We start from the raw sequence: 13,172 nt of genomic DNA on the forward strand, positions 1-13,172 counted from the left end.
CTGCGCCACCAGGGAAGCCCAGCCTGGTCACTTTTGATAGTTTCTTGTACTTAGTCATGTATTCATTACTCTTCTCTGTTTGCTGATGTGACTCCTGCTCCTGGTCGTTTATTTCTGTGGGTGTTTTTTTTTTTTTTTTGTGGTACGCGGGCCTCTCACCGCTGCGGCCAACCACTGCACCACCAGGGAAGCCCCTGTTTTTTATTTATTATTATGGGCTTATACACACAAGAACTTTATGCAGGGAAGTCTTTGAGGCCTTGATTTGGGTTGGTTCCTCTGGATTTTGCATATTCTCTTGACATGTGCTCTGGAGGCCCCTGCAAACCCAGGACGCTTTTTTTTTTAATGATATATTTTTTTAACGGAACTTTATTTTTATTTATTTATTTGGCTGCGTTGCGTCTTTGTTGCTGCATGTGGGCTTTCTTTAGTTGCAGTGAGCAGGGGCTACTCTTTGTTGCGGTGAGCGGGCTTCTTATTGCGGTGGCTTCTCTTGTTGCGGAGCACGGGCTCTAGGCACGCGGGCTTCAGTAGTTGTGGCTCTCATGCTCAGTAGTTGTGGCTCGTGGGCTCTAGAGTGCAGGCTCAGTAGTTGTGGCTCACGGGCTTAGTTGCTCCGCAGCATGTGGGATCTTCCCGGACCAGGGCTCGAACCCATGTCCCCTGTATTGGCAGGCGGATTCTTAACCACTGCATCACCAGGGAAGCCCCCAGGACCCTTTTAAACAAAATTCTTGCCTGAGGATTTTGTGGACGACACTGGCAGTGAGTGTTTACCCAAATGTGTAAGAGAACAGGCTTGTGGTTCCAAATTCTTAAGATGACCATCCTTTCTCTTCTCCACTGAAAAACAGGCCAAAACAAGACATTTTCCTTCTTAGCCCCTCATTTAATGGTTCTGTCAGCTTTCAGCATTCTGAAGTTTTGTGTCCTCAGAACCCTCATTGTGAAGTTGTGTCACTTTTCATTGTTTTCATTGTTCCTGGCTTTATGTAGGGGTATCAGTTGACTTCCCACCTTACTCAGGCTTCAGGCTTTGTTTCCTGACAACCATTCTCTCACCCATGCCACCCAGCCCCACACATGTGCCCATCCTGCTGGAGACTCATTAAAGCAAAGTTTAGGCCACTAGGGATCAGCAGAGTCCCCAGGGCAGCTGCTCACATCCGCATATAGTTACCTCCCGATTCATGTATTATCTCATGTTTGGCCCCTTAGCCTTTCCTTATTATTTTACTGCCTTAACCATGCATTATAAAAGTTATATTTGACATTTTCCCCAGCATATTTATGTGTTTTGAACTAAGTCGTTGTTTTCAAACAGGGTATCTGTTCCTCATATTACCATAAATAGAAGTCTCAAGAAACTTACTGTTTACTTTGTTTTTTTGTTTAATTCCAGTTCACCTATTGCATCCTTTTGTATTCTGTTCATACCTTGCCTTCCTCAAGAATGACTAGATGTAGCTTATGAAACAGACAGATATAACAGGTTAATAAGAGTTACTAGATAAAGTTTGAAGTGGAAAAAAGTATTATAATCATCTGAATGAAGACAGTTGCTATGATTTTATGCTTATAAAATATGGCTCTAAGCTTCCTAGTTTCTACAGTAAAGAGGAAAATATAACAAGTTTTAGACTGCTCAGGTATTTTTTCTGGTTTCAAATTTTGAGAGATAGGTCTTACCTGGGGCATTATACGTAGGGTAATGATTCTAAAACCCTATGTACCAGTATCATGTGGTGACTTTTAAAAATACAAATCCAGGGCTTCCCTGGTGGCGCAGTGGTTGAGGGTCCGCCTGCCGATGCAGGGGACATGGGTTCGTGCCCCAGTCCGGGAGGATCCCATGTGCCACGGAGCGGCTGGGCCTCGTGAGCCATGGCCTCTGAGCCTGCACGTCCGGAGCCTGTGCTCCGCAACGGGAGAGGCCATGGCAGTGAGAGGCCCATGTACCGCAAAAAAAAAAAAAAAAAAAAATCCAGGGGTCCCTGCCACCCCCATTCCCTGCATCTAGAGATGTAGATTTACAATGACAGTCTGTACTCAGAAGTAGGTATACCGGTAAAATATCCCTAGATGATTCTGGCAATCCCTCAAGTTTGGAAACAAGTGATACAGAGGGTACTTGAATATTAATGAGCTTCACATTAGATCCAACAATTTCACATTGCAGTACGTAATATATATTGCTTAATCCTAAAGTTCTTTTTCAAAAAAGATGACACCAAGCATCTGCTGTGCCCTGGGGGTGAGGTAGTGGTGATGATGGTGGGATTCACTAATGTAGTCATGAAGTATCTAGTTCTGAAAAAGTGTGATTTCCTGAAATGTCCACTAGGGGGCACAGCGGACAAATGCATCCTGGATACCTGAACAAATTACCCAGTTCTTTAAGGAATCCTTTCATATTCTCAATTTGAAAGCTGTAGAATATTCACTACTGGCAATGATTTTTGTTTGTTACAGTTAAAAATCCCTTTTTCTGGACAACAGGTAGAGACTATATATATATATTTTTTTTTTCTTTTTTTTTTTTTTTTTTTTGCGGTACGCGGGCCTCTCACTGTTGTGGCCTCTCCGGTTGCGGAGCACAGGCTCCGGACGCACAGGCTCAGCGGCCATGCTCACGGGCCCAGCCACTCCACGGCATGTGGGATCTTCCCGGACTGGGGCATGAACCCGTGTCCCCTGCATCGACAGGCGGACCCTCAACCACTGCACCACCAGGGAAGCTGCATATATATTTTTTAAGTGTAACTTGGTTCAAGATAATAAACCATATATGCACATTTACTTGTCCTCTTATTCAAAAAGAGAAGGAGACAAGTTGTTGAGATTTGTTTGCTTATTTAAAATTGTTGTGTGATACATTCTTGCCCACATTATTCTAATGGTGGTAGCAGAATGCAAATTTTGCAACTAGGGATTTTAGTCTGTGCTAGTTGTTGTTCACACTGACCTCTGAAAGCTCAGAGGTCAGTGAATGAGTAAGCAATCCTTCTTTGTTCTACATACATTACTCCTCAAGGTGAAGAAGGGCTGTGACTGTGATCAAAGACTGATGACATTGAGCTGACTTATTTTTTTTAATAATGTATGATGCAAGTGCTACCTTTTAAGCTAGCATATACAACTGTACAAATAAAACATGGATTTTGCTGTTTTGATATTCCAACTCTTATTTTGTGTATGTTCTCAAGTGACTGCTCTTTCCTCCATACAGAAAAACAAAATACTCCTAGGTAGCCTCTAAGAAAAACAAAACATATGAAACCTAGATATTTAAAATACTGCTGTGATTAGACTCTCTACAGATATAGATTAGAAAATCCAAGGGAACTTGTGAATAAATTTAAAAAGACAGTATGGTAAGATGGGCATTTTTACAAAGCTGAATGATATGGTTACCTTAATTTAAAGTATTTTAAATAACTCATATTGTTTTTATTCCTTTGTTTAGGATAGTAAGTCTAAACCAGCAACTTTGAAGCCTATAATTCTGAAGGAAGTTGTTGAAGCTCACAAAGAAAAGGTTAAGGACGTGGTTATATGGGAGAGCATGGCACTGAATGAGCACCTCAGACTCTATGACAAGTATGATTTTTTAATTACCAAAAAAGCTGAGCAAGATGCTGATGCTTTCCTTGCAGAAAATCGTAATTATGAGAAAATAATACAAGAAATTCACAGGTACCAAAAGCTCATAGAGGATATACGGTACACATCTAGAAAGGTAAATGACCCATTTTGTACAACTGTTCTTTGTACCTAGTGATCTCTTCCCAGTTTCATTAGGATATATTTCTAGACCATACAGTGAAAGAATTAGACCATTATCATTAACAGAAAACTGTTTGGGCCTTTTTATGTGCCAAGCATTGTGGTAAGCTCTGGCTATGCAGAGGTAGAAAAAACACATAGTTCTTATCTTCATAGAGCTGAAGGTGTACCCTATAAGGCTGACTTTTTTTTTTGCGGTACGCGGGCCTCTCGCTGTTGTGGCCTGTCCCGTTGTGGAGCACAGGCTCCGGACGCGCAGGCTCAGCGGCCATGGCTCACGGGCCCAGCCGCTGTGCAGCATGTGGGATCTTCGCGGACCGGGGCACGAACCCGCGTCCCCTGCATTGGCAGGCGGACTCTCAACCACTGCGCCACCAGGGAAGCCCTAAGCCTGACTTTTAAGTAATTTATTTTAACTTGGCCCCTCAAAAATATCAAGAACTATTCGGTTTTTTTGCTTTGGTGTGTACAAATCCTTTGGAAAATATGGTAATTATACCAAAATGTGGTTACTTCTGTTTAGTAGGAGACTGGTAATTAAACATTTTCTTCTTTTGTCCTTTTTTATATTTTCCCAAATTACCACCATGACCATGCATTACTTTTTTGTACAGAGAAAGTATAACATTTAAATCCCACTATCTATGTAGCAATAACTCAATTCTCCAAAGTTTTTATATCAATTATTGTCCTGAAATAGAATTGGCTTCCAAGATACACTGTTCAAGGAGATTCACGCAGAAGATAGTGGTAAAATATAAAAGAGTATTTGCAAAACCCTGCCTGCATCATATTAAAAAAAAAAACTCAGTTGTATTAGATCATACACACACAAATCAATATTATGGAAAAAGGCAAAATTGTGGGAATCATTTATGTCATTTCATGTTTATTAAACTTTTAATACCTAACATTGCAGACTCTTCGTTTAGGAATGTTTGAAATGCGCTGTGAGGAATTAATCAAAGCTTTGGTGAAGCGAGCAGGTATTATTTGTGGAAAACTTATAGCTAAAATGTTCAGAGACCATCAGGAAGTAAATACAAGGTATTTATTTAATATTATATTTTTATTTTGGCGGGTGGAGGAATTAAATAGAATCAACTGTCACTCAACTAAAGTAATGGATTAGAGCAGTGTCATAAATGACAGAAAAGAAAAGATAAAGCCAAACTTATTTCAACTTGGCTCTAAGTGTTATTTTGTGATTTTTAGTATTTTTTCACCATGAATGTGCCTTCCCAGTTGTCTGAATTAGGGTGGTATTAAAATGTGTTTGCATTTCTTTTGTATAAGTCAGGTGGACATTATCTAACTTCAGATTTTTAAGTTTGTGTAATCAATACACAAAGTGAGTTTTCACAGTGGATATACACAGTAGTTGTCCAGGATCTCAAATTTGGAACATCATTTTACTGTAATTACCCTTCAAGGCCATGGTAACACATTACCTTAATGTGTTACAAACTCATTTGTTGTCCAATCTGGAGATTTTTAGGAAAACTGACTCATGTTAAGTAAACTTACAGAATGCTAATGTGTGAAGCAGAATACCTGTTTAAGACAAGAAGTGTAGTTAGTTTTCTAGCACTGGTGATAGTGTGGCTCCAGAAACCTCTTTCCTGCTGTCAGTTACGTGGAATAAAACCCCCAAATAATCAGAATTTTTTATAATTATAGTGTTAGGGAAAAAGCATTAAAAAGATATTTCTTTCAGCCTGTAAGAAGCCTGGAGGGAGCTTCATTTACCTACCATACGTCAGGTACAGCGCTAGAGACTTGGACTGAATATGAAAAGAATTCCTGAAGGAAGTTACATTGTAGAAGGGGAAATAGGCATCCAATTCAGTAAATTACAACAGGGTGCCATAAGTTCTGTCCTGAACCACAGAAGTAGAACAGTAGAGAAGGAAGTGATTAATTTCCTTTCGGGGTGAGGTTTGGAGGAGAGGGGGAAAATCAGGGAGGTCTGCAAAGAGGAAGTGATGTAGGAATTCATTTTGAAGGATGAGTAGGAGTCCGCCAGGTGAATGATGTGGGTGAAATAATTCCAGTTAGAGGAAATAATATGTAGAAGGGAGTGAGGTAGGTATGAAAATGGCATGGTGTATTCCAAGAACAAGGAGCGGGTTGTGTTGCTCTCACGGATACTGTGAGCGGGGGAGGCTGAAGAGGGAGGCACCACGTGGAAAAGGGCTAGGACTCGGGCAGCTTATCTGAGAAACAGAACAGTATATTCAGCTTAAAGTACCTTTTCCTCTAAAAGTACTGGAAGAATAGTGAAAATGTCTTTTATTTACAGCATTTCATGCTGAGTGAAATATTTGCTTTAATTTCATAACTATTTCTCTGCCTCTTAGCTGCCCCCAGAGCTCATGCCAGTTCTACTTTTTCCCCTTTTCTCTTAATTATGCCTCTCACCAGACTCACTGGCTGTATAGAGGATATACCAGGACTATTATAGGAACCACTAGATAACAAATGCCCTCAACTTCTTGCCCTTACATGTCTCATCTCACCTCTCCACGAACCCCTCCCTATCTGCCTCCCCACATTCTCAGAGGTCAAGAGTCTGTCAGCCACTCACTGTTCTCGTCTCTACCTATGAGCTCAGCCCCCTTGCCTCCCATCCCTCTGGACCTGGCTCTACTAGTCGTCCCCTCTGTGTCGCATTTTAAATCTCTCCTTCACTGTGGATTCTGCCTCTGAAATTTACAAACATGGTCAAAACCCTCTTCCGTCCTCCAACCCTCCACTTCAACCCAACATCATCACCATCCATTCCCTCTCCTTCACCTCACAGCCAATCTTCTTGAAGAAATTTCTGCAGATGTTATCTGAACTTCCTTAGCTCTCACTACTCTTTTTTTAAAATCTCATAGTAAGTTCATTGTTTATATTGCCCACAACCTAAATCCGTAGGAAGTATTTGCATATGACTAGAAGCTTCTGAGCACACAGGCCCATTTTAACCATGCCTTCCAAGTAGACCCACTTTTTGTGCCATCTCAACTAAATCTCTGGTAGAGCCCTTAAAACTCTAGGTTGGAAATGATTGTTCATAGTCTTGCTGTCCATACTGGATTGTGAACTGCTTGAGAACCATTATTGCATCTTACACATTTGTGTACCTCCGTCACTTATTACTGTAGTTGGGAATGGAATAGATGATCATTACATGTGTATTGAATGAATGAGTAAATGAGCACAAATTCGCTTTTAATTAATTAGATGTCATATAGGTAAGGTAATCTGACTGTATTTTTCATGTAATAGAACATTAAAATAGTACACAGGAATATATTTAGGAATAAAATTTAATTATAGAAGATGGGTTTTGTCTGGTGTTTCAGATTATGTGAGGAATTTGAGAAGATATCTGAAAAGGCTCTTAGCACTCCTCCAAATACAGCAAAACTGATGGAAATGAAGGTATTGTTTATAAGCTCTGTATAGTCATGTGTGTGTAAGTAAATTGTTTTTCTTTTTTTCCCCCAGCTTTTATAGTTATTAACATGATAATACAATAACAAATCGCTCCAAAAGTTAAAACAGGGGCTTAAAATAGTAAGTTACACACACACACACACACACACACACACAGAGCTCATGAGTGTGAAGTTTGGTGATTCAGGCTGGACACTCCTCCTAGATGGTTCTTCTGGACTCAATCATATCAGCTAGTTCTCAGCTGGGTTGACTAGTGTAATTAGCTTCAGAAGCTTGACTCTGCTTCGCTTGTCTCTCAGACTTCAACAGGCTCACCTGGGCATGTCTTCATGGTATGGTAGAGGCACAAAAGCAAGCCCAATTGTACAAATGCTTTTCAAGTTTCTGCCTGTGTCACATTAGCGAATAGCCTGTTGACCAAAATGGCCACAGAGCCAGTGAGAGGACACTACAAGGACAGACAGTGGGAGAGGTGAAGTATTGGAGTTATTAATGCAGTTGTCTACAAGAATCTTTTTGAGAGCACTATTAATAATTGTTACCATGCCAACAGGCATAAACCAGGACTGTCTTGGGCAACCTGAGATATGCAGTCATCCTTCATTTTTTTAATCAACAAATATTTAATCCTTAAGTAATATTTTGTTTTTGATAGGCTTTTATTATATATTAAACATTTCTGTGGTAGTTTGCTGAAAAGTGTTTTGAGCATAGGACTTACGGTACTAAAAATATTAGAGAAGTCTTGCATCATTTTTCTTGTTGCCTCTGTGCTTGAAGTCTACCTGATGGTAATAAAATAATATAAAACACCTGGTTTATCATCCATTTATTTTGTTCCTTTTCCATTCTTATAACATTACACTTTTACAGGATCTTCTTTTTCCTTTTCTAGCAATCTGAAGATCCAAAATAGAACCCTTGTGTTCCTAGATTTTAAAATATTTAAGCAAACCCAGCAAAACGTGTTAAGTCATTCAAAACTTTGTATGGGTAGGAAATTACAAAAGGTGTTCAAATGATTAGGTACATTAAATTATTCACTTAAAGAAAAATTTGTGAAAATCACTAGAACCAAATTTTGCATATCAGCCTCTAAAGGGTTCTATCTCCTTTAAAGTATTTGTACTTGGATTGGGGTTCTTAACATGTGAATTTATGTGTATGTGTGTGTATCAAATACAAACAAACCTATGATATCCTTTTTAGAATTTTTTATATTTTACATGAGTTATTATAGAACATCAAGTGATACTTTGATTATGGATGATTTGAAAGGTAGCTGGAGAGTTCCATAGCTGGAAATTCCTTTGAAAAAAATGAATACTGAGTATGAAGAGTGTTATTTATTTACCCTCTTAACCATCGCTGGAAGTATTTAGGAATTTGGAGTTATTTAGTGTGAATTTCTATTGTTCATAGAAACATTTCACAGAATTAGCAAGTAGGATTCATTACCTAATATTTAAAATATTTCTGTATCTTGAAAAAGTTTATTCTTGTAAGGGCATAAATATCTTCTCAGTTTATTCAATACAGACATCAGTCATTTTTTATCAGTAAGAGGAAATAAAGATACAGTTGTTTGACTACATAAAAAGCTGATTAACCAAATTACAAAAATGTATTTTCACTTAGATCACTGTTTGGATTTGCAACAGAAAAACATTCTAATGAGAATGACATATCAATGAAAGCTTTTAAGGCAATGTCCTTTTTATCTTTTTAATTACAAAAGTGAAAATTTAAACAATATGGAACTGTACAAAGTAAACGTTCCTCTTTTTCCATAATTCCTTTTTTTGGGGTAATGGTTCTTTCCAAACATATGTATATATATGGCACTAGGGAGAGTGATGAAAAGGGAGAGCCAGAGAGAGGTGGTTATTAGACACTTAAAAGAACTTTAAAAGCATTAAGAAAAGAAGCATTTACTTCATAGACAGGGAGGTGTGGGGTATAACAGGGAAGGTAAACACAGGTAGGTACAAGTAATTGTCAGTTTTCTCATTTTTCAGGGGGATAGCAGGTTTCTTTCAGAATTTATATTAAGATATATGCATAAATTAGTATGTTTCAAAAGAGGTTTGAGAGAGCTACATGTATATATGTCCATACACATGGGCACCTCCATGTGCATGTGTACACACACACATACACACACACCTATATATTCACCCACTCACACACACACAGAGCTTTGTCTTTGCAAAAATAGAATCATTACTCCTGCAAATTATTTTATTCACTTAACAGTAGACCTTCTCTGTACTTCTACGAAGTAAATAGGGCTCTTACTTTCTTCCAAAATCAATAGCCAATTACTTCAGTACAATTTATTAAATGATCTGCCATTTCACTCCTGGTTTGAAATGCCTCTTTTTCAACACTAAATTTCCATTTGTACTTGGATCTATTTCTAAACTCTGTTCTGTTCCATCCTCTACTCCTGAGCCAGAACAGGAACTGTTTAAATTATTGCATCTATATAGTATATTTTGCTATTTAGCCGGGCTAGTCTCTATCGTTTTCCTTTTTCATGATAATCTTTGCCTACTCTTGAGTACTTTCAGAGACTTTTAAAATTACATCAAATTTAGTTTTTTTAAAATGCCATTGCAATTTTGATTGAAATTGCATTGACTTTCTAGACTGGTGGGAGGAGAATTTACATCTTATAATATTATGTTTTAACGTGGGTTTCCATATTTATTTGGTACTTTTAAAATGTCCTTCAGTAAAGTGCTGTAGTCTTCCTCATAGATTCAGCACCTTCCTTGTTAAATTTGTCTGCAGTTATATTTTAGTTTTATAACTAAGGAAAGTGTTGCAGCACTGGTGTCTGTTGCAAGTTTGCAATTTTACATTTGTTATGGTGGTTATTTGACTAACTGTCCCCTCCACTAAACTATAAGCTCTCTGAGGACAAAGCCCAGGTCTGTTTCTGTCACACTGTATTGCCAGCACCCGGCACAGTATCAGGCACATAATAGGTGCCCGAAATGCTCTTCTGAAAGAATAAATGATATCACTCAGCATCTGCTTCTTATATTCCAGAGAACCATAGCATCCTTTGGTTTCCCAGTGCTCTTTGTGTGTTGTTTAGTATTTCTGGTTTTCACCCTGCTCTGTCAGTAAAGGTTTTCAGGATGGATGAGAAGCAGACTGTGCTGCAGTCCCCTATTTGGAACCAAAAGTCTATACTTCTAACAAGTCTGTACATATTTATGCAGTGTATTTCTACAGGCTATTTTTTGACATGAGCTGTTCCTTAAAATGCCATCTGTAATTTTTGTTTTCTCTCAGGCTTATATTCAGAAAGTAGAGACAGTTGATATGATTGAACTGGGACGGAGATTGGTGGATTCTAAAAACTGCCTCGCCTTCCTCATTGAGTGTACCAACTTTTCTCCAGCAGACATTAGGCTAAATAATAATGTCTTCCAGTGGTATGGAAGAATGGATGAAATTTTTGACGAACACAGGAAGATCATTAAGGAGAAAACAGAACAATATCAAGAAGGTCTTAAGGTGGGAATCATGGATATTTTGAATTATTTTCATTTTCTGGAAATATTTAACTTCTTACATAGCAATGTCAGCTCCTCTATTTCACAGAGAGTATATCTTAGCTCTCTCCTCCCATAAGTCTTAGTAGAGGATAGGACACATAATGGGTGGATGTGGCATCATTTCTTCCTTTTTCAAGGGAGAAAACATTTGAATATATTGCCCACAAATGACCATTAATAAGAATAATATTTATCTTATATGGTTTATAGTACTGTCTTGAGTTTATTTTTTATTAAGGTCAAAGCTCCCTTGGTGAGGTGAGCCTTCACACCTCATAATCACCAACTCGCCGAAGTACCGTGCCCAGAACCATCACTATAACATTCCGTGACTTGAACCTTTGGTGTGTGTGTCCTACATATAAGATGGTGTGTGATTCCCCCCATCTACCTGTCCAGGCTCACCTCCTACCTCTCCCCACTTCTTGCTCTTGACTCTTCAGTAACCCTGAGCAACTTCTGGTCCCTGCTCTCCTACACCTCTCATCTCTTACCTGCTCTCTCCGTTCTCTCTGGAGCGACCTGCCGCCCCGCCTGTCTATCTAGCAAAGTCAGCTGACTTTCTGAGAAGCTCTTTCAGTCAGACCTCAGTACTGCTTCTCCTCTGCTCCCATGACACTTTTAACACACCTCCACCGGGCTAATTATCTGATCATTATGTTATTATTTCCATCTCCCCATTAATCGGTCAGCTCCTTGATGGCAGGGCTGTCTCATTTTTACCTTTTCTCCATTTATATCTGCTTGTCTAGCACAGTGCCTGACACACAGAAATGCCGTGAGCACTTCATAGCTATTAAGTGAATAAATGACACAGTATTTTCAGTCTCATTTTACAGATGAAGAGACTAAGGTTCCCAAGTGAAGGTGAAGAGGCTTGTTTCAAGTCAGCCAGTAGAGCTGTTTGATAGCAAGCCTAACCTCTTTCTACCTCACTATAGCAAATACGATTAATTGGCAGCATATGTTGTTTGCAGAATAAATTATAGACTTAAAACAAAAAAACTCTTCATTTTAAACTATAAGTCTATATTTAAGTCTATATTTCTGTTTTATGTTTAGACCATTTCAGAAATTTTTAAAACCTGTAGAAAGCATCATGAGTATTTGATGCTTACGCTACAATATAATAGACCCTTAGGAAATCACTAGGTGGCCCAGAATTATCTATACTTCGTTGTAATGTATACCATTCTACAAACTACACATAGTGTTAATGAATTTTTCCTCTCATTTTCCTTCCCCCACTGGGCCAGAGCAATAAATTGGCCAGAAAACCAAAGAGGACAGAAATCAACCTAGATAATCTATAAAATATAAAATCTATTTTTGAATAACCTGGATTTGACTTCTGAATATTTTATTCAGAGCTGTTTTTTTAAGAGCCATTTAATTTGGAATGCACTACCAATGACAATTTCATAAGAAGCCTTTCTCATTAAAAAAAAACAAACACACACACCTGTTTTATACTGGCAGGGTTTAGTTTTTCGGCTTTTAAATCTGGATTTATTTATTTTATTTCCTGTGAAGAGAGCCCATTGGACAAGAAAAATAACTTTGGAATACTTTGTTTTAGCATTGCTGATTGAAGAGATACCTGAATATCAGAGCGCAATTAAAGAAATTCAGTTTTTTCCAGTTGTTTGTAAGAATGCTACCTTTACAGGCCTTAAAAAAGAAATTGGAGTTCACTTTTAGCCTCATACTTGATTATTGTGAGATTTTTTTCAAGTGATTGTATTTCATTAGCATACTAAAGACATACCATCGTTTAGCACATTCTTATTCATTTTATTAGAACTTCTTACCTTGATAATACAAGGGTAAACTTTCTCTAATTTGTGCATTATAGGAATCTGAATCCATTAATCTTAAATCCCAACTCTTAAAAATTCTGTATATTTTGAATCCCAGTCATCTTCAAGATCATCCCTTTCTTCATATTTTGCCAGTGACAGAATATAATAATAATAATTCTGACAATCCTTACAAATTCTAAAATTTTCTCTTGATGCCTAGGGGTTTTTAACCCTTAAAAATAGTAACGAAAATAATTGTTTTTATTAGTTACGGTGTGAACGGTTTGTGGAGGAATTGCAGAGTTATGCTAAACAGACAGAAGAATTCTACTCGTTTGGAGATCTTCAAGATATACAGCGGTACCTGAAAAAGGCTCAGACACTGAATGGAAAGTTGGATTTAGCAGCAGACAAGGTATAATTTTAAAATTCTTAATAGGATGAATTAGTTCAACAGAATGAGCATTTGAATTTGTATTGGATATTCACCTTTAAGAAATGGATTCAAATAGAAGAGTTAAACTACATTTAACTAGAGATTAATATGAATGGCACAAAT

General features: G+C 38.1%; 1 protein-coding gene across 1 annotated transcript in view; it reads left to right on the forward strand.

Moving 5' to 3' along the window:
* DNAH7 (dynein axonemal heavy chain 7) overlaps window positions 1-13,172 on the forward strand; it is a gene marked incomplete at both ends in the record, with an annotated part of 244,845 nt that overhangs the window by 53,503 nt on the left and 178,170 nt on the right. Inside the window, 5 exons of the mRNA XM_082658909.1 lie at window positions 3,470-3,742; window positions 4,709-4,836; window positions 7,143-7,221; window positions 10,546-10,770; window positions 12,882-13,028. Coding sequence (XP_082515035.1) covers window positions 3,470-3,742; window positions 4,709-4,836; window positions 7,143-7,221; window positions 10,546-10,770; window positions 12,882-13,028 — 852 coding nt within the window. The remainder of the gene's footprint in view (window positions 1-3,469; window positions 3,743-4,708; window positions 4,837-7,142; window positions 7,222-10,545; window positions 10,771-12,881; window positions 13,029-13,172) is intronic.

This window comes from Grampus griseus, assembly GCF_964374135.1.
Source record: "Grampus griseus genome assembly, chromosome: 7".
Classification (NCBI taxonomy): domain Eukaryota; kingdom Metazoa; phylum Chordata; class Mammalia; order Artiodactyla; family Delphinidae; genus Grampus; species Grampus griseus.